Raw genomic sequence first — 23,928 nt, forward strand, 5'->3', positions numbered from 1 at the left:
GAAAGGAAAAAGATTCTTGTACGGGGACATCTGGAAGTAAGTGTAGAAATACACGAATGCATATTTGAGAATCTACAACGCATTAACCTAATTAGAGCTTATGCTATTGTTTCTTAACGTTCTCTTTTTCACCCTCTTTCGTCTTCTACTATTCTCCATATATCTCTACTACCTATATATCTTTCGGATGTATCTAAGTACGTATTACATTTACCTAGAGTTAGAAAACATTATCACTCTCTTTTATAATTATATTGTGAAAGAAACAAGAAATCAAAGAAAAAAAAAAAAAAAAAAAAAAAAATTAAAAGAGAACAAAAAAAGAAAAAAAAATGATTAAGATTAATGTTACGCTGAATATATCAAAGATGATATTTAATCGATATTACAAGCATAACTGTGTTTCAACTTCGTTGCAATCCTATCGTATCTTTTCTGAACATTTCACTATCTAATAAAATCCTTTGTCTCTTATATTTTATCATCATTCTCCGTTTGTTCTCAAAGCACCAAAGAAATTATATTTACACGACCTTTTTACGAGGTCATAATGCGCGAACGATAAAATAAAATGGTCCCGAAGCTTATACCGGAAAAATTCCTTACGGACTCTTGAAAACGTAAATAGACACAAAACAGTGATAACGATATCTACAATATATTTTACTGAATATTATCGTAAAAAAAAAAAAATGAACAGAATAAAACATGTATAAAAAAAATATTTGTATCTGATCATAAATAAAAAAAAAAAAAAAAAAACTTTAATTAGAGAGACTATTTAAAATATTTCATTAATCTACCATGAAATATACATTATACCAAGTTCTAAATCAAAAATACTAAATGATTTATTTAATATATTCATTTGTAATAGATGCAAACTATTGATTAGAAAACGTTGCAGTAATTCAAGTAGCCAACGAGGAAGCTGACAAGTTGCACTATCGGGTCATTTGCACTGTCGGCCAATCTAAAGCACGGTGATCAACTATCTTATGGGTTAACTACCTTGGCGAGGATTCGAGATAGGCTGTTTCTATGGTTGACCACTTGGCCATGAGCCATCTTTTAACCCCAAGACCATCAAATTATCTCGTTGTTTCGTTACATGACTCAAAATTACTTAATTTATTATTGGATCTTTTCTTTTTTTATATTTAAGAATCCATAACAATTTTTATGTCTTATCGATTCCAATATTTCAACCTTAATTTTCGTAAATTTTTTTTTTTTTTATAAATCTAAGATAGTATATATATATAATGCATAAAATGCATGCTAAAATTTAAATTAAAAAAAAAAAATAATAAAAGTAAAAAGAATTAATATAAGAAAACTTATCACTCTCATAGATTCATGGAAATGGAATGGAGGACAAATAATATGGGATCTTTGTTTGGCCAACTTTTGACATTCCATGTCATTGCAAAAAAAAAACATCAGGAAAATGTTAGGGTATGCGTGCTTTCTGCTATAGAATATAAATATCTGATATAAATATATGCTACGGAATAATTGAAATATAAAAGAGATGAAAGAAGTAGAATAGAAAATTGGTATAGATATATTTCGATTATGTTAATAATTCGACAATACAAATCTTACGTAGTTGTGGATATACAAACTTGGAAATTATTCTAAATTATGGATGATTGGATCACAATGCAATATTTTTTTTAAATACTCATGAAAATAGTATCTAATCGATATGCAAATGCCTATCTAAAATACTTATTCGTTATAATCTATGTGCGATTTTCAAATGTCATTAAGTGTATAATTATCAAGTATCAAATATGTATAAATACTATAAATGTATAATTATTAATTTTCTATAAATATAAAAAAAAAAAAACGTGCGTATATTTAATATATATAATCTAAGTATAACCATTGTATATATCATATAATAAAGAGTTATATGTATATGTATATGTATACATACATATATTAAATAGCCAATTCGTATACTTAAGCGTCTATTAATTGAAAGTAAATCTTTGGTAAATACATATCTAAGATAATAAAAGGTTATTTTTTTTTTTTTATTTACCAATGGGATGATGCTGTTGGAGTAATCGACTGCATACCTAAGGACGGTCCGCTACATAGTACCATACGAACGTAATCATTACAAATTCTGATACATATATAAATCCAAATGATTAATTATCTGAGAAAAATTCGAACATATTTTAATACTTACCTCCACGCGATAAGTGGTGCCAATCTTTCGGTCAATCTTTGATAATTCCTTTCTAGCTCCCGTTGATAATCACGTTGATCTGGACCTATAAGATTCTTATTTCTGCGTAAAGCATCAAGACATTTTTTCGAAAAATCTTTGAAACATAAACGTAATTTATGCTGCAACCTCGAAGGCTGTGCATTTTGTTCTCGTAATCCTGAAAGAAAAACAACCGCTACTTCTGCAGGACCTTGATTAACGGTTGTACCTATACATCCCTGAAGAACCATTTGTAACATTTTTGCATCTGGTGGTTCTTGAGCTGTAGCTGCTGCGACCTGTATCAAACAGATATGAAAATATTTTTGTAGGTGATCAACTTAACTAATTTCCATTATTATTTTTATACGTGTATCATTAAATAAATCATTTGAATACCTCAGCTGTCTTCTTTTGTATATCTTCGATAGCAACTTCAATAGGACTTAATACTATCTGCTTTCTAGCAACCACTCGAATTCTCGTCTTCAAATAAGGAAAATGCGTTGCCACTGTTAATATCGTTTTACGTTTACATTGTTCCCTGAGTTCGCCATGAGCTTTACCTCCGGGTGTAAAAGGCGTTGCGTATACAAAACGTTCTAAAATAAACATTACAATTATTAGATAAAAGTAAACACATATATAATAAAAATGTTTCTGTACGCTTGTAATTTTGTAATCGATACAAACTTATATTAAAATTTCTGTGGAACACAGTAGGCCTGTGTCTAAGTTCATGCAATTCGAAATACGGTTCGACATAAGTAATTTGAACATATGCTTTGTCAGGTTCTAACTTCGTTGGATCAACAGGATTCGAATCTTTGATTATAACTATATTTTCTGCGCCAAATCGTTCGGCATAAAAATTTTCCAATCTTGAGAATATTTCCGGAAGTTTTGTCAATGTTGGTTCTTTATAAACAAATTCTTCACCAGCAAGATCTCCAAATCGTGCTCCATAAAATCCAACTCTAAAATACGTGCCAAATACACGTTTCCCGGCTAATTGTTCAACGCGCGTATACGCTTCATGGAGTTTTCTATGAAATCAAAAAGGAAAAAGGACGTTATCTTTAAAGGATAGTTCGATTAGTAAATACCTTTGATTTTATCAATTAAATCATTATCCTTTACCCATGAATATTCGCTAATTTTTTGTAATCATGTGCAGCTTCAGCTATTGGTAATAATACTCTGTATACGTCAGGGATAGCTTCATACATGCCAGCAGCTTGAAAAGAACTTGCGGCATGTTCCAAAAGACCCGCTAAACCACTCTCAGAAAAATCTGGACCTAAACACAAACCCTCTTCTCTCCTCGCTAAAACATCATCGCCGACGGCACTTTCCTCCAAAGCATTTGGTGTCACTGGACTCAAAGCAACGGCTCCTACTGGTCTACCACCACCACCTGGTTCCAAAAGATGAAGGTATTCCGCAACAAGTGCTGCACTATGTACGAGACACATTGCAGCTTCTGTATGATTTTTTCGTTCCATGTGTTGTTGTGCCATATTTGCTAGCCAAGTTAATCTTAAATCTGGTGATCCTTGATATCCTTTCGCAATTCTATGACATTTGATCAAACATATGTTCGTAATATTCATTCTCAAAGATTTAGTATGATTAATATTAAAAACTTACCTGTACATTAAGTCCAAAAGCATTTCTGGATCTTCTTGGAACTCTTTCATTTTAACAGTGTCTGATAATATCATATGCAAATTAAAAAGCAAATCCTTAACTTGCTCCGGAAAACTTGTGTCAGCTAATTCTGTATCACGTTCTGCATATACCAATACTGTTTTTAATGCTCTTCGAAGAGCTCCTTCGCTAGGTGCTCTTCCTCTACCAACTAGAGCCGACAACGACGTTGTAACTTGCATTTTAACTCGTGCAAAATTCTGTCAGAAATATAAATTATTATGTTCACGTAATATTTCAGGAATGTAAAATAAAAGTCTTATGTCATGAGACACATACGTTTCCAATTTCGAAATTTTGTCTCATTAATAAATATAAACTAGCCGCTGCATGACTTCTAATAGCGCTTAATGGTGAACTACACCTTGTAAGTAATGTTAAACATAAATCGCCACATCTTTCGCTTTCCTCGTCAAAAAGAGCGCTATGATATTTAAAAACTAAAGCACGTTGAGTATTAAACATATGTTGGAGTACCGATGTGCTTTGATTCCTAGCTAATGCTCTTAGTAATACCTTCAGTACAGCTCCAACTACTGCACCTATTAATTTATTACAAATTTCATAATTACTGTTATAGATACAGCAACAACGTTAAGATTTTTAATAATAATAAAAATAATATTAAATGATTTCTTACCTCCTCCTCCATCTGCTTGTACAACTGCCTCTAAAGTATCTAGAACTACAAGTGAAGCTTCAGCTGCTAAGGCACCTTCTATGTGAGCATCTTGCTCCACTGCTCTTCCCTCTGGTTGTTCGCACGATCTTTAAAATATTTTATTAATATTGTTCATATTAATAATGAAATGGACAAAAAAAAAATACTTAATATATTATATTTAAATTCAATTTTACCTATAAGGCATTTGATCTTTTCTCCATCTCAATTTATCGCCGCTTGCTCTTTCTTTTCTGCGCAACATCATTTCGCTTCTAGCACTACCCTGACCGAGTATAACATCTTCCAATCTTGAACGAATATCGCTAGTAGCTGCAGCTTGTGGAGGCAATCTTTTCAAAGCTTTTTTACCTTTGTATTCAAAAGCTGCCGTCGCAATATTTAGAACTTGTAATATACTTAAAACGCGTCTAGAACTTAATTCCGAACACCACTGTCCAAGTGCGCTTCTCTCTAAGCCTTTAAGTATCCACAAGGCACACATTAAAAGATGCCTTGTTGCTTCTGAACTTAAGGAAACACGACATTGTGATCCTGCTGTATCAGCAGAAGCTCCGCCAGCTATGGCCAATGCAACCGATTGCGTAATAGATCCAGATTCGTCTGGATAGACGCTTTTATCTTTAGAATCCCAATGGTATAATTGAGGCAAAGCATCCATAATAATGCACAGAAGTGGAAGATACAAAGCAGCAACTCTAGCTTTTGCTGCAGGTTCAGAATATCTAGGATCGACATCATGACAACCCATAAGATAACGAATTGTGCCAATGGCCTTATTTTGTAACATTGGATTTGGTATTTCCAAAGTGTTAGCCAAATCGGATAAAACTAGTCCAACTAGAAAATGCTGTTGTCGAAATTCTTGACTCAATTCAGAGAATCTAGCTCGATCTCCAGGAACAAGAGTAGATATTAAACTTCCAGAACTACCAGTGGATGGACTAGGAGATGCTGGAGCGGATCCTGATGTATATCCGGTACCAAATGGAAGATTCAGAGCTACATAATGTTCGTGCGAACATACTGTTCTTACTAGATCAAGTTTCAATGCAAATAGAGCAGCAGAGTCAGGAATATGCATAGAAGCATCTGACAAAGAACAACATGTAGCACGAACCAGAGATAATACAAATCCCCTATCCATGACCGATAATAAATCAGACAGAAAATTGCCAAGACTTGAAACTAAGTTCGATGCTACGCGATTTTCTTTTCCACAACGAGAAATAACTTCTGATGTTAGAGCTGCAGCAAGTGTTGCTATATCGTCACAAAATTGTGGTGAAAATCTTGATTTTCTTGGTGCTTCCAATATACCCAATTCCGACAATGTTACAACCATAGAACGAACTATTAATTCTAAGAAAAACCAAGAATGAGTTATGGCTAATTCTCGTGCCTGTCCCGTCGAAACCACCCAATGTAATGCTATTTCTTCGTGTAGTAATCTTCTAGATGGTTGACTGTTTATTGATGGAGATTCCTGTCTCATTGATGCCGTTCTATCTAGCCCTCGAGAATGTACTTCCATTTCTAGATCCTCCACAGGCAAATCAGGATTACTTTGAGCTCTCATGACTCCTGGGGTTTGAGATGTTGAAGGTAATGAACATTGGTATGCTATGTACGTAGCTAATAATGCATGTCTTCCATGTGCATCCACTTGACCATCCGGTAAATTCGTTATATTACGAACTAAAAGACCTAGAGCTTCGAAAATAGTAGCTGCTACGTTTAATGACTGAGATGGTAACGTAGGTGGTCGCACTAAAAGTGCAATTAACTGATCTAACAATTGTGGCAACGAGCGAACCAAGGCAGAAGGAGAAGCTCGTGCTAATTCCATAAGAGCTGACTTTAACTCAGATTCCATTCCTGCCTCTCCAATACGTGGTGGTACTTGTCCAGTTTCCAAAAAGCCACAAAGCGATAAAAATCTGTAATCAATTTTTACAAAATTATTCTATTCATAGGATTGAAAACACATTTAAGTTTAACAATCGTAATTATTACATTACCTATCAATATATTTATCCTGCGGGTGTACACTGGACACTGGCTCTAATATAACTGTAAAAACTCCTCTATGAGCATCTACCCATCTAGTTCCTGGTAATAAAACATCAGGGGCAATATAAGAATAATTTGCTGGAGGTGGATCTAACATTGCAGGTAAACTGAATTCACCAGATTGAAGATGTCCATCTCTTAAAAGTGGTAGCCACTAAAATAAATGTAATTTCTTGTGTATATTTTATGTAATTCTTTTTTACTGTTCATCTATTAAATCATATTTACCGTATAAGCTACGGCCGTTTCAACATTCGGTTGTTCAGCTTTCTTCTGACAACTAATATGATAAAAAGTAAATAATAAATGATGTTTAGCACCTAAATCAGCAGGAAGTCTGATCTTTATCTCATCATAAAAGTTTGGATTTTTATTGTGATAGGAAACGGATGTGAAACATTCATGTGTCATTTCAGGACAAGAAGATCTTCCAAATATAGCCGTTAATGCATCTGCTTCTTGTTCACCACCCATAAGCTGAATACGAACAGTTATATTGCGTGCTGAACCTGTTCTAGAACTGAAGTTTACCTCCTACATACAAAAATAAATATATAATATATAATTCACATAATTTAATATTTCTTTCTTTCTTTGTATTATTGATTGAATAAAAAGTCATATTAAAAACCTTTGGATAAACGTAGAGTAGATTACGGTATGTTAAATCTGGCGAAATAACTTCACTAGGAAATTCAAGTATTTCTTTTACAGGCCGACTTTTTTCGTCAGGATATGGTATCAATCTTCTAAGATCAGGATCAAGACATCTAGGTAATTCCTCGGGTCTGGGACTAAGATCTAATTTTAAAATGCCTGGTATACATTTTAATCGTTTCAAATTAGAACCTGGCCGTCGTAATTCGACTAAAAGTTTATATAAATCTTCATCTCTAAGTCGTTCACTTTCTTGTTTGAAAAAACTTGAAACTGTTAATGTAATAGGTCTAGAATAAATCAAAGTAAGAGTTTTAATTATTTTAATTTTACATATATTAACAAAAAAAAATAAAAAAAAAAAAAAAATAAAAAAAAAATAGATTTTTACAATGTACCTGAAAGTATCAAGACAATTAGCAAAATCGTCAGGTGACCAACTCCTTCTTTTATCAGAACTACGTCTTTCTAAAGAACCACGTCGAGTTGGAGTTTCTACCTTTTTTCGCCATTGTTCTAAACCACCTGATTTTCTGTCTAATGAGCCTGCACTACCGGTGCTATCTGTATCGCCACCACCACCACCTATAACTCCAGATAAATGAATTGCAGTCCATGCAAAGGGCATCCTGTAACGACCCAATCGTTCGCATGCTGCTACAGCAGCTGCTTTTACCTATGTACATAATTTTTTAAATATTTTTGAGAATTATTAATTCAAACGTAAATTCATTTTTTATAAAATTTATATTACGAATGAAATTACTTTTTCCTTGTTTTTATCCTCACGTAAATATGGTTCTGCACACTCTGAAATATCACCTTGTAATACTTTTTCAAGTCTGACAACCAAAAATAAATCTGGACTTGGTTTACTAATACTCATAACGCAACTTCTGGCTAATGTACTAGCATCACTGTAAACTATATGTCCTCCAAGCATTCTTTTTAAACCTTCTGAATTCATATCTACATAGAAATTTTCTGACACCTAAAATATAAAAATAAAATTATATTACCTATTAATGACTAAATATTAAAATATATCTAATATTTACCTTCTTCTTCTCTCTGGCATCATATAATGCAAGACTAGCAAATATTGGTTCAACTTCCAACTCTAATTTTAATTGAAGACATTTTACAAGAATTTTATGAGAAAAAGGATCAGATGGTTCAGGTGCAGCACTAATTTCTTGCCATTCATCATCAGGAGAAGTTGGAAGAGCATATAAAGGAAATAAAGCTTCCTAAAATTAATCTCATCTCAATATCTTTCAACATATTAATTGATAATATTATTATACATATACATATATATATATATTTTTTTTTTTAATTTTATTACTAACTTGTCTATCCTCAGAACGTTTTTGTTCATTCATTTGATCAATCGTTTCTGGACATACTCTATCCAATAAGCTTGGAAGAAGTGGATCATGTTGAGAATGTCTTAAATCCAAACTTGCCCAGGAACCTCTTGGTGTATCTCCACAATTTGATAAATCTTCTTCTTCATTCGGTGATCCAGAACAATTTGTATCTTCTTGATCTACCTACTCAATACAATAAATTCTTATCTTAAAATGTTTATACTAATAAAAATTATGGTTATATTAAATTACCTCAAAATCTTGTCTAGGGGTATCTTGAAGTAATCTATCTCTAGCAATAGGAGATACTCTTCCTTTGTATTTTCTATGTACCATAACCCAATCTGAAGTAAAACTTTCAATACATCTTCTAACATAAGGTGATACTGTATCCCTGTAATTTAAATCATATAATTTTCTATCAATATAATTTTAAAGTTATCTTAAATACTTACAATAATTCATATGGCACTATTGGTTCTTCCGTACGAATTTTTCGTTTGACAATTCTAAGCTCGACATCTCCAAGAGGAAAATCTAATATTGGTCGTAATGGATCTCTGTCTAAAACTGATTGATGTTGTACAAGAAATTCTTCATAATCTAATGGCTCTAATACTTCGCACAAAGACATCTTTAAATTAAGAAAAAAAAAAAGAAAACAGATCTCAGTTATACCTTAAAAAGTATCTTATGATATAATTAAAATGAAAGAGAACTTACAGTAGAAGAAAAACCTGAAATACTACTACCACTTTTTGATAAATCTCGTGAATATGAAGTAGAAATAGCAATTTGTCGTCTTACATCCGCTGCATGCTGTTTGCTCAATTTATGAGCAAAAGCACGTTGAACCGAAGACATTATAAATGTCTTTGTAAAACACTCTTTTGATGAAATTCTGTAATAATTGATAAATGATTTAAGTTAATATCAAGAATAATAAAATTCTTTCAAGTCTAAAAAATGATTAAATCAATAAAATATAATTTGACATAAATTAAGTATTTTTTTAATTTTATATATGCAATAAAATTGTATAATTTTTTTTTTTTTGTTTTTTTTTTTTATGTATAAATTAAATTAATCAAAGAAAGAAAAAAATAATAATTCTTAAGTATTCTATAATAATTTCAAAATTTATGATTAAATTAAAAAAAAAAAAAAATAATATACTTTTACAAAGATAAAATTATTATTTAGATTTATATTAATTCATTGAAAATGAATTATGTTAATATTTAATAAAAAAAAATCTATACACAATTTTTTCTATTATTTTGAAACACCCACGTTAAAAGAACATATCTTGACAGGTCCTTCTATTCAATTACCATTCATATTACTATCATTGACAACTACATAGTTACATTTTGCTATCACCTACATGTCTACACCTACATCTCCTTCCATCCTAGAATCACAAAGCACAAGGGCTCGATTTTTTAGAAGGGTTTTGCCATGGATAAGATATAACATAGATTTAATGCTGGTTAATATTTATCCCTTAGATATCACAACCTATGTTACCGACAATTCACTAAAAACAGTTGGAAACGTTGATATTAACAGATTGACCGCCATGCCTATTTTGACAGCCCATGTCACATGGATTATATTATTTACTTGTATTAAAAAAGAATAATAGAAAATTGAATTGAATTATAGTATTAAATTGCATGAAAATATGATATGTAATATATTTATTTGTCTGTTCCCCATCGATGCCCGTTGCACCATAAACAGAAGAGAAATTGTGTAACAAACATTTATATCGTATCATTTTGTTTTTTATCGTAATTATTAAACTTTACTTGTTGAGCAATATAACAGTCAGATTTTTTTACGCACATGTATTATACCATTGTACTGTAAAATCATTTTCATTGTCAAAAATACATATGTCATCTGAAGAAGTTTTGAGTGATTCATCAAGTGAAATATACAGATCATCTACAATTAAACGTTGTAAAGTCATATCTGATGATGAAACTGAGAGCGAACATGAAAGTGACTGGTATACAGATAGCAATAATAGTAATCAAATATGGTTTAATCCAATTGGCAATCAACCCAATTTGAAATCTTTTTCCGGCATACCTGGTATCAATGTATCAAATAATAAAGTTTTAGAATGTAATTCACCAATAGATTTTTACTCATTATTTTTAAATGAAGAAATAATCCAGATGATTGTAAATCAAACTAATCTTTATGCAAACCAAGTGATGGAAAGAAATCAATCCGAGCGATTGGATAAATGGATTCCCACTAATATACATGAAATTAAACAGCTCTTTGGTTTAATTATGTGGATGGGATTGGTAAAACTTCCAACTATACAACTTTACTGGACGAAAGATGTTTTATTTGCTCAAAATTTTCCACGTACTGTTATGTCTCGCAATCGATTTGAAATATTATTGAGAATGCTTCACTTTGCAGACAATGAGCAAATTAATAATCCAAATAACTTATTGTACAAGTTACAAACGTTGATTGATACATTAAATAAAAATTTTAAAGAATATTATAATCCTAGTGAAACCGTTTGTATTGATGAATCTATTATCCCATTCCGTGGACGAATAATATTTAAACAATATATAAAAATATTTAAATTATGCAGCACATCTGGATATACAAATTCTTTTCAAGTATATGCAGAGAAAACTACAAGTACAGAAGAAACGACACCCATAAGTGTTGTAATGTCTCTATGTCAAAATATAATAAATCTTGGACATACATTATGTACAGATAAAAGATATACAAGTATTGCTTTAGCTGAAAAATTACTTTCTGTTGATACACATTCGATTGGAATTCTTCAAGTTAATCGTCGCGACATTCCAAAAGACATATTATCAAAAAAGCTACAAAGAGGTGAAATAATTGCAAGAGAACATAAAAATGGTATAACTATTTTGAAATGGAAGGATAAACGGAATGTACTCATGCTTTCAACTAAACATTCTACAGAAATGGTTACAGTTACTGACCGAGGGAATAATTGTATTAAACCAAAAATTATTGCAGATTATAATATCAGTAAATCATATGTTGATTTATCCGATCACATGACATCATATCTTAGTCCATTGAGAAAAGGCCAGAAATGGTATAAAAGACTGGCCTTTGAACTTTTATTTAATACCTCTGTAATAAATGCTTGGATAGTGCATAATAATATAATAAACAATCGTATATCTATTTTGGAATTCCGACAAAAATTAGTTAAACAATTGACGGAACATCTAAATAATACTGACACATCTTTGCCTAGAATGCAACTTACCATTAGAAGGCATCACGAAATACAAAGTAAAAATGGAAGTGCACGGCAAACTAGACGACGATGTAAAAGATGCTATGAAGAAAATGTAAAGAAATTTGGTCGAGAATTTGCAAAAAATCGTACAAAAAAAGTAACAACATTTTGTGGAAATTGTACTAGCAATCCTTATTATTGTTTGCCATGTTTTAATACAGTTCATCGCAATTTACCCATTTAAGATCATTTTTAAGATTTTCATAAATAAAATTATTACGTCATCTACCAATGCATTTTATCATTGCATTATCTTAATGCTATTAAAAATTGACAAGACTTGCATTAATTAAATAATTAAAATAATAATGGTAAATAATATTTTAAGACATTTATCATATGTCGATCATTAAAGGTAAACGAAAAATAAACGGAAAGCTCAATGACTCGTGAAATAATGTCATTCGTAAGCGAAACGCATTGCTGATAAATCAACGATGACGTACAAACCTTACTTACGATGTTTCACACTCTTATTCATATTGCCAATTTTTAGACTATGTATATTATATATACACTCTTCGTTCTGTTCCAACTCTTCAAGAATATAATATATATAATACGTATATATATATACACTCCGTTTGGAACGTGAATAAGTTAATAATATGATGGAATGATTCCAAATATATTTATAAAACATTAAAAATTCCTTTCATCTTTTCATAAATCAGCGGTTCCTTAAACTTTATGAGTTCGAGGACCTCTTTCCATATTTGACTAAACCACTATCTATAACCATTATTATAACTTTATTACCTTTATACTACATAAGAGAAAAGCATTTTCATGTATAATATATTATATTTAATTTTCATAAGATTATATTTTGTTACAGTGTGGTCATTGAAATTATCAATGCTCTACTAGATTTATAAAAAAAAAAAAAATATATATATATATATACAAAAAATTGACTACAATACAATGATTTCTTAAACGTTTTTTGAAATCATGTCCAAACTCAATGGTTTTAATGTTTCTTCTAGCAAAATTAAAAAAAGAAAAAAAAAATTAGATTTTATAAAAGTGAAAAATTCTAAACGACAAGGAAGATCTCTATTTCTCTCCCTATTTTTGTGTCATTAATAGTTCTTTAGAAAAAATTCTATCGACTGTATAAAAATTAAATTTGACTTTACATAGAGATAAATAAAAATTATTAACCTTAAAGTATTTGGTAGTCTTCCTTTTGTGAATGTTCAGGTATATGCATCACATTGATGTTAGACATTGCTATATTTGATATAAAACTTACGAACTATTTTATGTTTGAATTTAATAAAAAATAAGAGGGTAGAGTAGAACACCATTCGATTATTTTTTAAAGCTGGACGAACAAGGTGTAAGAAACCAGCTTAAAAAAATATGCGCACGAAAAAGGACAACATAGGGAGAACCTTGTGTCCTTCTTCAACGCTATATTTTACAGACAGGTTGCGTCAGGGTTGCGTCTCACTGCACGGTGAACACCGGGCATCTACCCTCCTAAAAATTACTTACAATTATTGCCCTATAATCTATTATCGTTGAATTAATCGTTTGCGAGATACTTTGTAATTGTATGCGACATCTGTTGACACATTTGGCAAAACTTATACAGGATGTTTCATTCATATATAAAATAATTTACTTCTTATATGTGTGTATACATAAAAATATTTTATTAAAATTTTTTTTCGTTTGAAAGGAAAGGAAAGGAAAGGAAAAAAAAATATATATATATATAATTATATAAAATTATATAAAATATATAACAAAATATTACTTTTATTCAATTTATTACAATAACTTGGTTCTTTTTATGGATTATTATTACGTTATTTTTTCTCTTATTTTTGTTTAATTCTTCTTTTTTTCTTATTATCATGATCACATAAAAAATAGTAATAGGAAAGAAACCAGGAATAAATTATACCTATCGCACAATATATCGAAATAAGAGCTAAAGGTAAAAACGGTAGTTTATCATTAAAAAAACATTTATGTAGTATTGATTCATAAGCAGCTATCAATGGAAGTACACTTACATATAAAAATTCATGTAAATGCAAGAGAGATTTTTTAAATTGATATTGTAATATTAAATTGCTCGAAAATATATGTAATATTAATAATAATAATTTCAAGGGGGTTAAATTGTCCGGATAAAGCAAAGGTAAAAGAGAAGTATATCCGGCACTACTTAGGATTATATAAATGCGAGCATCATTAATATCCACTGCGGCAAGAACACTGCAACAGATAGATCAATTTTTAATTGCATATTTTTATTTCTTTACACGTAATTACTGCAAAAAAAATTTTTTTTTTACCATAATGGTATTATTGCAGTCAAAACAGCTTTTTCATGTACGTGCCAGCCAAATATAAAAGACGTTAAAGCACAAAGGATCAAGCAGCGAAGAAAATGCTTTGAAGTAATTGCAAATTTTTTGCATAATAAAACATACAAAGCTGGCTGAAAAATTATATTATAAATATATTTCATTATTAAAAAAATTTTTATTTTGAGTTATGAATATTTTATTTTGTATGAATGTTAAATCAAAAACTTACAACCATTCCTATAAATGTGAGTACAAATGTAGTAATAGGTTTAGGCGTAGGTAAAACAATAAATATTTCTTCTTGTACTAAACCTCCAGTCATTATAGCAGATTTAACTATTTTTATCCATCCTAAATATTTCAAAATTATAGATAATATCTTATCTGTGATAACATACAAAGCCCATCCATTTGCAGCCCAATATGCATGGACTAAACCTCTTTTAAAAGGGAATAGTCGAGAAATAATCTACATTAAAATATTAATTTTTAAAACTATTAAATAAATTTTTATGTATACAGATAACACCACAAAACAAATATTTTTTATTCTTACTTGTGGTAGTTGATTTATAAATGGACCAAATGAGAGTACAAAAATAGTAGCGATTATTGTTGCTAATATAAAAATCCTTTTAAAAAATTGACCATTTTTTATACAATATGATTTCAATAACCAAACTATATATGCTGGTGCTACATATAAATAAATATGTTTAAGATTTAATAATATAGCAAAACAAGCAGCTCCTTGCAACATAGATATCTGCAAGTTATTATCATTAATAATTACTCTACCATTAACATAATACCATTTATAATTTACCTGATCCCACGTTTTTGAAACTTTAGCAATTGACAATAATAAAAAGCCTAATAGAAATCCATTATATTGAAAATGTATATGGTCCACTATCAGTAATCCTATATTGCACAACGACAGAAATATAAAAACGCAGTAACTGTTATAAGATTTATAAAATACTTCGCCTAATCTATAACAATATTATATCATTTATTATTTATGTTTGATTTAAATGTTTGAAAGTTTAATATGGTATACTTACTCTCTTATGCCATAAGCAAACATAAGATCACTAAGTATAACTGTAGTTCTTTGAAAATAGACAGTAGTAGATGAAGCATAGTTCAAATTATCAATTTTTACCATTTCTTCGTCGAATAAAGAAGCTACTTGACTAAGGGCATATTCGAACCATGCAAAAAACGGTGGGTAGTCTAATGTCCATTGAGATTTGGCATTAATATACCATTCGCTAATAGGTAAACTATATGTTATGGCCAACCAATTACGGTGTACTTCAAAATCAGTAGAATAACTGAAAATGAATTAAATCATAAGAGTTTATAATAAAGTAAACATATATATATATATATATATATATATATATATATATATATATATAATTATAGATAAAATAGACACATATACATCAACAATAATATATAAATGAATATATTTGTAATTACTAGCGTAATATAAAAATAAAATAAATCAGTTTTTCAAACTATTTTTACAAAACTACCTACTAACAAGGAATTAATAACGCTTTGATACATGTTATTAAAAGAAATGTACGTAAAAGTACTTTATCCATATTCCATTTTCTATCAAATTGTTCTTTTTGGTCCATTTCTTTTGGATTAGAAATATTATCAATTTTAGTACCAGTCATCTTTTAGACCTGTAAATATCATTACTATATATTTTTAACGATAAAAAGCAATATTGATAAATATATGTTATGTTTATAATATAACCGCAAGAATTACATGATAGTGACGTTATGTGATAATATTATTGTACGACAACAATATCGACTAGTACAGACACATGATTAGAATCTATAACATTATTACGAATGTATTGATATTAAAATATATAGATTAATAAATGAACGTAAAAAATGATAAATTAATTAATATATCATTAAAGAGCAATAAATACTGTTGAATTGTTAATAGGAGTTTTATTAAGTCGATTTAATTATCTTTTGTTTGATCTTAAAACTACATTATCGATAGGGAAAATATTATCATAGAAATAGTTTCGTGAAAGACCGCTCGCTTCGTCCTGGCGCTCGTGATTCTGTTAAACGACGTTGATTGGCTTTCGGCTAGCAACGTTCATTATTCTTCTAGGAAGTTTCGAGAACGGTTCCGAACCGTAATATTGGTGGGAGAGCTACGCGTTACCACAGTTTCTTTAAATCTATTGCACAGTCGGAGAGGACGTGTTGCACTGCGAGTACGTTTCTACGAACGACTTTTCTGCTGACACAGGTAAGAAAAAGAATACAACGGTATCCTTGTTGAGGATAGCTATATTTTTCTTTTTTTTTTTTTTTCGAAAGAATTTCAATCTACGAATACGATGGATCGATCAGGATAAACATATATTTTTCTTCTCTTCGAAGAAACATTCTCGTTGGGGAAGAAAGAAAATAGGGAAATAGATCGAATAATCGAGATTTCTCTTTGCGAATATACATCGTCTTTCGCCTCGCGAAATTGCTTCGTAATGGTTCTCGAACTAGTACTACGAGAGAGAGAGAGAGAGAGAGACAGAGAGAAAGAGAGAGAGAGAGAGAGAGAGAGAATATAAAAAAAATATAATTGATCATACGGAGATCGCGTGATATTTTTCTATATACAATATATATAAAAAAAAAAAAATAATGCCTTAGAAAATGATAAAACATAAGTACGAAAATTTTAATAGTTTTATCGAGCTAAATTCGATAGTAATTCCCTTGGTTGAGCGTGCCTTTTAAGCGCCCTGCGAGTTCAACGAAAAATGGTGGATATTCTTGCGTGAGTCTCTACGTCAAATCAGTATCGAACGAATTTGCGAATCGTCGGTAAGGTTCGTGCATATGACTGATCGCATGCGCGCCTGCGTGTCTCTCTTCATAGGAATCATTATTTTCGTTCGTCTATAGAGATATGTTTTTATTGAAAAATCGAATTTAACATATATTAAATAATTTAATATTAAATTCGTATGAATTTCTCATTCTTTTTTTCCTCCTTTTATTTAGCGATATTAACTTACAACGCGCTTGTGTGTTTCTTTGTCTCTCTTTTTTTCTCTCTCTCTTTCTCTCTCCCTCTTCCCCACTCCTTCCCTTCCTTCTCCCCTCCCTTCCCTCCTCTTCTCTTCTCTTCTCTACTCTTCTCTTCTCTCTCTTCTTTTCCACTTTCCTTCCCTGCCCTTCCTTTTCCCTCTCCCTTTTCCTCTTGCCATCAACCTGTCTCACTCCTTCTAACTCATTCGTATCGAAGCGCTGCTTCCTTCACGTCGTACGTTGGCTGGTCTATGAAAAAAACGTCGAAGGAAAAGGAAGGTTCTGGAAAACGTAAAATCTCTCTTTATTTCTATCATTAACATTTAAATATATTCATTATTGCGCATTTAATGACGCGCATTTTAATTATCTATTCCGCGTTCATTATATTACTTTATTGCACTAGCTTTATTCGGTCGCCATTTTGAAATCAGATTTGTTGGATCGTCCACATGGACAACGTGTAATCGCTAAATATTTCTATTGATAGAAAAGTCATACGTTAGTAGTATTTTCCACCCTTTTTCTTCTCTCTCTCTCTCTTTCTTTCTTTCTCTCTCTCTCTCTCTCTCTTTCTCTTTTCTTTTCTTTTCTCTTTTTTTTTTCCCCACGTTTATTTCTACTAATTCACACTTTGTGTTGCCGTCCATTCTGACGTGTCGTCATCGCAACGACGTCAACTCAAACGTGCTATTTCACTTTTTATCTACTTTATCGGATTGCGAAGCCTAGTAATTACGCGAACGGTTTAAATATACTTAGTTTATTGTATATCTCGAAGTAGATCTTGAATTTCGAATTGTTTGTTTGTTAAGGATCAAGTGTATTAATTTCTATTTGTTTAATCATCTTTATACATTCAAATCTTTATTTATTTATTTATTTATTTATTTATTTATTTATTTATTTATTTATTTTTTCTTTTTTTTTTGTTTTGAGGATAACTCAAGGTTAGAATTTTGGAACCTGTTTGATTTATTTTTATAAAAGTTTTACAAGTTCATAAAGTAAGTTTCCCTTGACTGCTGTTCAAAGTGATCATTATTTAATTATAGTGGGAGTTTGTGAGATTATAAGCTCAAGGTCATCCTGTTGAAACTCTTACATATATCTCTATCATTCATTTGAATTTTTTACGTACTGATTTTTTATTAGTTCATGCTATTAATTAATCGAATCTATTAGTTATACAAATTATCTTTTGAAGATTAATGTAAATAAAGAATTAAATTCACCTTAACTATTTTTATTAAATGATTATTAAATTAATTCGTAAATGACAGAATTAATGTTAAATTAATAATCATATATTCGTATAAGATATGATAATTGTAATAATTTCTTAGAATAGAATTTTTGCGAGAGAAATATATCCAATAAAACATTTGAATCTCATCAAATTATTAATATCTTATTATTTTCTAGCAGGAACAGTTGTGTAATATTTCACACTTATTGGTCATTATATCGAAGAACTTTATTCAATCAAAATGGTGAAGGAGACTACCTTTTATGATGTCTTGGGCGTTAAGCCCGATTGTTCGCCAGAAGATCTAAAGAAAGCTTACAGAAAACTTGCACTCAAATATCATCCTGATAAAAATCCTAATGAAGGAGAAAGGGTTATTATCTATTTCTTAATACTTTCCTTGAATTTTATTAAATTTTCCATAGAATAATCTTATGTATGTATTAAAATTAATTATATTTCAGTTTAAACAAATCTCTCAAGCCTATGAAGTTTTATCTAATCCAGAGAAGAAACGCATTTATGATCAAGGTGGTGAACAAGCCTTGAAAGAAGGTGGAATGGGAGGAAATGGTTTCTCATCTCCTATGGATATCTTCGATATGTTCTTTGGTGGAGCCTTTGGTGGGAGAAGTGGTAGAAGGAGGGAACGAAAAGGTCAAGATGTCATACATCAGCTCTCTGTATCGTTGGAAGAGCTTTATAATGGGACTGTCCGTAAACTAGCATTACAGAAAAATGTCATTTGTGATAAGTGTGAAGGTAAATTGAATTAAAATTATGGTATATTAAATTTATTATATTAAAGTTAATGTACTTTTAATATTTAATACTTACTTTGCACTTAGGTATCGGGGGTAAAAAAGGTTCTGTAGAACAATGCACGTCGTGCCATGGAAGTGGCATGCAGGTACAGATACAACAGTTAGGCCCAGGAATGTTACAACATATGCAAACAATGTGCTCTGAGTGCAAAGGTCAGGGTGAACGCATCAATCCGCGTGATCGTTGTAAGCAATGTTGCGGAAGAAAAACTATAAGAGATAGGAAAATTTTGGAGGTACATGTTGACCCAGGTATGATGGATGGACAGAAAATAGTTTTCAGTGGAGAAGGTGACCAAGAGCCTGAATTAGAAGCGGGCGATATCGTTATTCTTTTGGAAGAAAAAGAACACGAGGTGTTCAAGTAAGTAATTAATCATTGTTTTGATAATAATAATAATAATAATAATATTCTACGTGAACTTTTTCGATTAATTTTAATTTCGTTTAATTTATTCTTAATATTTGTATTTTAGACGATCGCGAAATGATTTAATAATGCGAATGCACATAGAATTAGTGGAAGCACTTTGTGGTTTCCAAAAAGTTATTCGTTCCTTGGATGGTAGAGATTTGGTCATCACCTCTCTTCCTGGTACGGTAACGAAGCATGGTGACGTTAAATGTATCCTAAATGAGGGTATGCCAATTCACAAGGATCCATTCACGCATGGCAAACTTGTCATTCAATTTGTTGTGAATTTCCCTAAATCTATTAATCCAACTGTAATTCCAACTCTCGAACAATGTTTACCTATGAGAGAGGAAGTATTAATTCCGGATGGAGCCGAGGAGGTTATCCTTACCGATTTGGACCCTGAACAGGAACACAGGCGGAGAGATCAACGACCAGCGTATGAAGAAGATCAGGGAGGTCCATCACGGGTCCAATGTGCCACGCATTAAATTTAGTTATTCAGATCTTAATAAACATGGCCACTTTCTCATTTCAAACTATTGTCCCATTCGTTCGATTCTGAGTCATACATAATAAAATGAAAAAGAATATACGAATAGACGGATATTAAGAATGAGAGTATCCTTCGACCGCAGTGAAAAAGAAAAATAGAACAAAAGAAAAAGGGGGAAAAAAAAAGAAAAGAAAAGAAAGAACGTAAAAATAAAAAAGTATTTGAATATAATCGATATTTGCGCATGGCCGTAAGGAGAATAACGTTTATAAAACAACAAATCATGGGTTATAATATGGGCGTGTCATCGAGATATATTCAATGTTTTATTTATCCGTCATCCCATAAATATCAAGGCATTGTACATTTTCGTAAACAATGCTAACTCGAATCCGGTAGTAATGCTTACTGTAGGTAATCGCTAATGAAGTATACTTATCACTGAATGGTACGATAAAAGAAAGTAAACAGTAATGATTTAATATAACATCGCATTAAATTAGTCATAAATTAATAAGTAACTTATCGCAAAGTGTTGTAACATTCAACTAAAAAACAATCTTTGAATCTTTTTTCTGCAATCAGACATTTAGTGGCTCTCATTTAGATATCGGTAAACGTAATAACATTACGGCCACGTGATGTTGATTACATAAATCAGGGATGGGCAATTTCTATGCTGCGGGCCATATACTACGGTCCTCGCCATTATTAATCAACCGGTCCTCCCCGCCCCCCCATTATTTCAATTCATTATCCACCACTTTATACTTAAAAACAAAAACTATACAGTTTTATAGGATACGATTATAAATATTTGGGGATCGTTTTTCTTTTCGATATTACTGGAACAAGGCAAGTAGGATTTAGAGTCCTGATGTGGACCATTATATAATTGTCCAATCCTGATATAAGTAATTTGTATTGAAGTATATAAAATCCGTACTCTTCGTTTATTGTCATTAATTGTTTAAGATTCATGTCTGTCTCGGTACGAAATAATAAAGTGTCGTCATAGCAAAGTTTATCGCCAGATGCGATAACACATTGAGATGTGGCGTTAGAAAATCACAGAAAACAGCTTACAGTAATAATAATGGGACATTATTCCATATAAATAGTATTTCAATTTATGCGTCTTCGAGAAAGCTCGTGATCTAAGAAGAAAGGTAAATAAAAGGTTGCAGAGAGAGAGAGAGATAGAGAGAATGAGAGAAAAAGAAAGAAAAAACAATGAATCACGTTCCTGTATGTATGGACAAATGCGCGTATCGTAAAACTTTATTTGTGTAATTTCGTGACATTGTTTCTAATATCTTATATTTATAAGAATAATCAATACTTTGACACAGAAGACCCGAGATGTTTTTTTTTTTTCGATGGATATTAAAATACAATTGGTTTTAAAAGGCGTGTCAAGATTTTTGACTCCTTGATATATCGTATTGTAATTATCTAAATCTTTTATTCACGTCTATTAAATTTATAAATATAATTAGAGAGAGTGAGAGTGAGAGAGAGAGAGAGAGAGAGAGAGAAAGAGAAAGAAAGAAAAAAATGTGCGGAAATGACTAGTATATATTTGTATAATTTAAAAATTGACGTACGCGCTTTGTGTCACCAATTTTATTATGGAGAGAAATAAAAATTGCAGGCAAATTTTTTTTTCTTTCGATTATTATATCGTAATATCGACGATATCGAATGGAAGGAAAAAAAAAAGAAAAGATATAAAAAAATTGGTCGACTATCTTTGTCCGATCGCGCAGCGATTTTTGCAATATACATTGTCATTTTCACACTAAACAATCAATGAAGCTAATACGTACCATATGTTGAAATACGATTTAAATACATTCGCGTAAATTTATATGACACGTAAAAGTATTTATCACTTCACTGTCGTATACTACAGTAAGCTATAACTATAAAGATTTGCAAATAAATAGTCGCATATTTCTTGTAATCTTATTTATTATAGACAAATTGGTGATTAGTCATTTTTTGAGGCATCTGAATAAATTGGACGAAGCATAACGTATAATAAGTAACAAATTCGTTTGCGTTTGCTACATTCTTCACCTAAATTTCCTTAAACCTTTTGAGACATTTTAAGTGAATTGTATATAAGAAAAAAAAATTTGTTTTTCAATGTACGTAATTTTCAATCATACAATAATAATAATAATAATAATAATAATAATAGTAATAATAATAATAATAATAATAATAATAATAATACAATAACAATAATAATAATAATAATAATAATAATAATAATAATAATAATAATAATAATAATAATAATGCGCTAGACAATTCGCGTTCGAATTTTGGCGGTACATATCACGTGATGTCGAAATGATATGGTAGTTCGAAGATGCACGAAGAGGAGTATAGATGGCGACGTAATCGCGGGTCAACGTTTTTACGATGTATCGTAAGATTGGAGCAAGCGGCCGCCAAGAGGCAGCCGCCGAGATGCCGCAAAGGTTTCTGGGTATGCGGAGGGAGCCATATTTTTTCAATATCAGTTACGCGAAAACAGCGTACGTATAGCATCCGCGGAATGGAATCACGATTGTCGCCTTGCTCCGAGAGCGCGTCCCTTGGTGAAAAGTGATAAGGAGGGTTGGTCGACGACGAACAAACGTCAAGGACGATTCCATACCGACTGTGATATCTATATCTATATATCTATCTATCTATCTATATATATATACACACACACATATATATATATGTATATGTATGAAATATATATACTAGTGTGTAGATATATCCCATGTATCGTGACCGGATCGAAGTAGAAGGAAGAAACATAAAATGGCAACGTAACAACGTGAGAGGGAAAGATATAAAAAAGAGAGAAAAAGAAAAAAAAAAGAAAAAGGAAAGGGAGAGAAACACGCAAGCACGCGATCGAGAAGTAAGATAGAAATAAGGTAGAAAAGGGTAGGAAGTAAAATCGAGGAGTGTTGCTGCTGCTATAGCCGCGCGCAGGTGTTCTCGAATCCGTGGAAGAAGAGGGTTAGTTAAGTTAACCCGAGGCTCTCGTGGTAGCGCGCTCGCGGTGGTAGTGGTGGTAAAATAGTGGCGGTGGTGGAACCGGGTGGTATTGGTGGTGGTGGTTCGTAGTGCCGGTGGTGGAAGTGAAGGAGGAGAAGAAAGACGAGGAGGAGGAGGAGGAAGAGGAGGAGGAAGAGGAGGAGGAAGAAGAGAAGGAGAAAAAGGAGGAGGAGGAGAAGGAGGAAGAGGAGGTGGTGGTGGTGGTGGTGGTGGTGGTGGTGCTGCCGCTGCTCCGCTGCTGCTGCTGCGACAATGACACAGCGTCATAACACGATGTTCGTCCGGCCGTGCGATTTAACGTAAAACAAGCGGCGTTCTGTGTTCATCGAGAACCTGCCTTCCTTTTCTCTCTCTCTCTCTCCCCCTACACACCACCCTGCCGACCCGACCCGCCCCGCCT

General features: G+C 31.5%; 3 protein-coding genes across 11 annotated transcripts; 1 reads left to right on the forward strand and 2 right to left on the reverse strand.

Moving 5' to 3' along the window:
- Positions 1 to 1,715: 1,715 nt before the first annotated feature.
- Zir (dedicator of cytokinesis) lies at positions 1,716 to 13,549 on the reverse strand. Of its 3 annotated transcripts, none has more exons than XM_035888369.2 (20): positions 10,113 to 10,264; positions 9,449 to 9,626; positions 9,181 to 9,359; positions 8,978 to 9,119; positions 8,705 to 8,908; positions 8,411 to 8,602; positions 8,119 to 8,343; positions 7,751 to 8,028; positions 7,327 to 7,642; positions 6,924 to 7,229; positions 6,644 to 6,849; positions 4,799 to 6,562; positions 4,581 to 4,708; positions 4,220 to 4,482; positions 3,881 to 4,140; positions 3,371 to 3,805; positions 2,924 to 3,276; positions 2,630 to 2,832; positions 2,210 to 2,529; positions 1,716 to 2,107 (listed from the first exon to the last, which is right to left on the reverse strand). In XM_035888369.2, the coding sequence occupies exons 1-20, from the start codon at positions 10,202 to 10,204 to the stop codon at positions 2,053 to 2,055; spliced, it is 6,099 nt and encodes a 2,032-aa protein (XP_035744262.1). In that variant the 5' UTR covers positions 10,205 to 10,264; the 3' UTR covers positions 1,716 to 2,052. The 3 variants fall into 3 exon arrangements, with proteins under 3 accessions (XP_035744262.1, XP_035744264.1, XP_035744263.1); XM_035888371.2 differs by lacking the exon at positions 10,113 to 10,264 and adding an exon at positions 13,224 to 13,549 and having other exon boundaries at positions 1,717 to 2,107; XM_035888370.2 differs by having other exon boundaries at positions 1,717 to 2,107; positions 10,019 to 10,154.
- A 339-nt stretch (positions 13,550 to 13,888) lies between these two features.
- On the reverse strand, positions 13,889 to 16,436 carry xit (ALG6/ALG8 family glucosyltransferase xit). Of its 4 annotated transcripts, XM_085664598.1 has the most exons (9): positions 16,356 to 16,409; positions 16,181 to 16,252; positions 15,938 to 16,092; positions 15,454 to 15,726; positions 15,213 to 15,381; positions 14,943 to 15,152; positions 14,616 to 14,855; positions 14,372 to 14,517; positions 13,889 to 14,291 (listed from the first exon to the last, which is right to left on the reverse strand). In XM_085664598.1, the coding sequence occupies exons 3-9, from the start codon at positions 16,081 to 16,083 to the stop codon at positions 13,889 to 13,891; spliced, it is 1,587 nt and encodes a 528-aa protein (XP_085520724.1). In that variant the 5' UTR covers positions 16,084 to 16,092; positions 16,181 to 16,252; positions 16,356 to 16,409. The 4 variants fall into 4 exon arrangements, with proteins under 4 accessions (XP_085520724.1, XP_085520725.1, XP_085520726.1 ...); XM_085664599.1 differs by lacking the exon at positions 16,181 to 16,252 and having other exon boundaries at positions 16,356 to 16,436; XM_085664600.1 differs by lacking the exon at positions 16,356 to 16,409 and having other exon boundaries at positions 15,938 to 16,107; positions 16,181 to 16,344.
- Positions 16,437 to 16,529: 93 nt separating this feature from the next.
- Droj2 (DnaJ heat shock protein family (Hsp40) member A4-like) lies at positions 16,530 to 22,514 on the forward strand. Of its 4 annotated transcripts, none has more exons than XM_035888235.2 (5): positions 16,530 to 16,690; positions 18,901 to 19,097; positions 19,189 to 19,486; positions 19,573 to 19,912; positions 20,025 to 22,514. In XM_035888235.2, the coding sequence occupies exons 2-5, from the start codon at positions 18,966 to 18,968 to the stop codon at positions 20,452 to 20,454; spliced, it is 1,200 nt and encodes a 399-aa protein (XP_035744128.1). In that variant the 5' UTR covers positions 16,530 to 16,690; positions 18,901 to 18,965; the 3' UTR covers positions 20,455 to 22,514. The 4 variants fall into 4 exon arrangements, with proteins under 4 accessions (XP_035744128.1, XP_035744130.1, XP_035744129.1 ...); XM_035888237.2 differs by having other exon boundaries at positions 16,536 to 16,690; positions 18,904 to 19,097; XM_035888236.2 differs by lacking the exon at positions 16,530 to 16,690 and adding an exon at positions 17,609 to 17,766.
- The last annotated feature ends 1,414 nt before the right edge of the window (positions 22,515 to 23,928 follow it).

The sequence above is a fragment of the Vespa mandarinia genome, chromosome 2 (assembly GCF_050613455.1).
Source record: "Vespa mandarinia isolate Hongniang chromosome 2, ASM5061345v1, whole genome shotgun sequence".
NCBI lineage: Eukaryota > Metazoa > Arthropoda > Insecta > Hymenoptera > Vespidae > Vespa > Vespa mandarinia.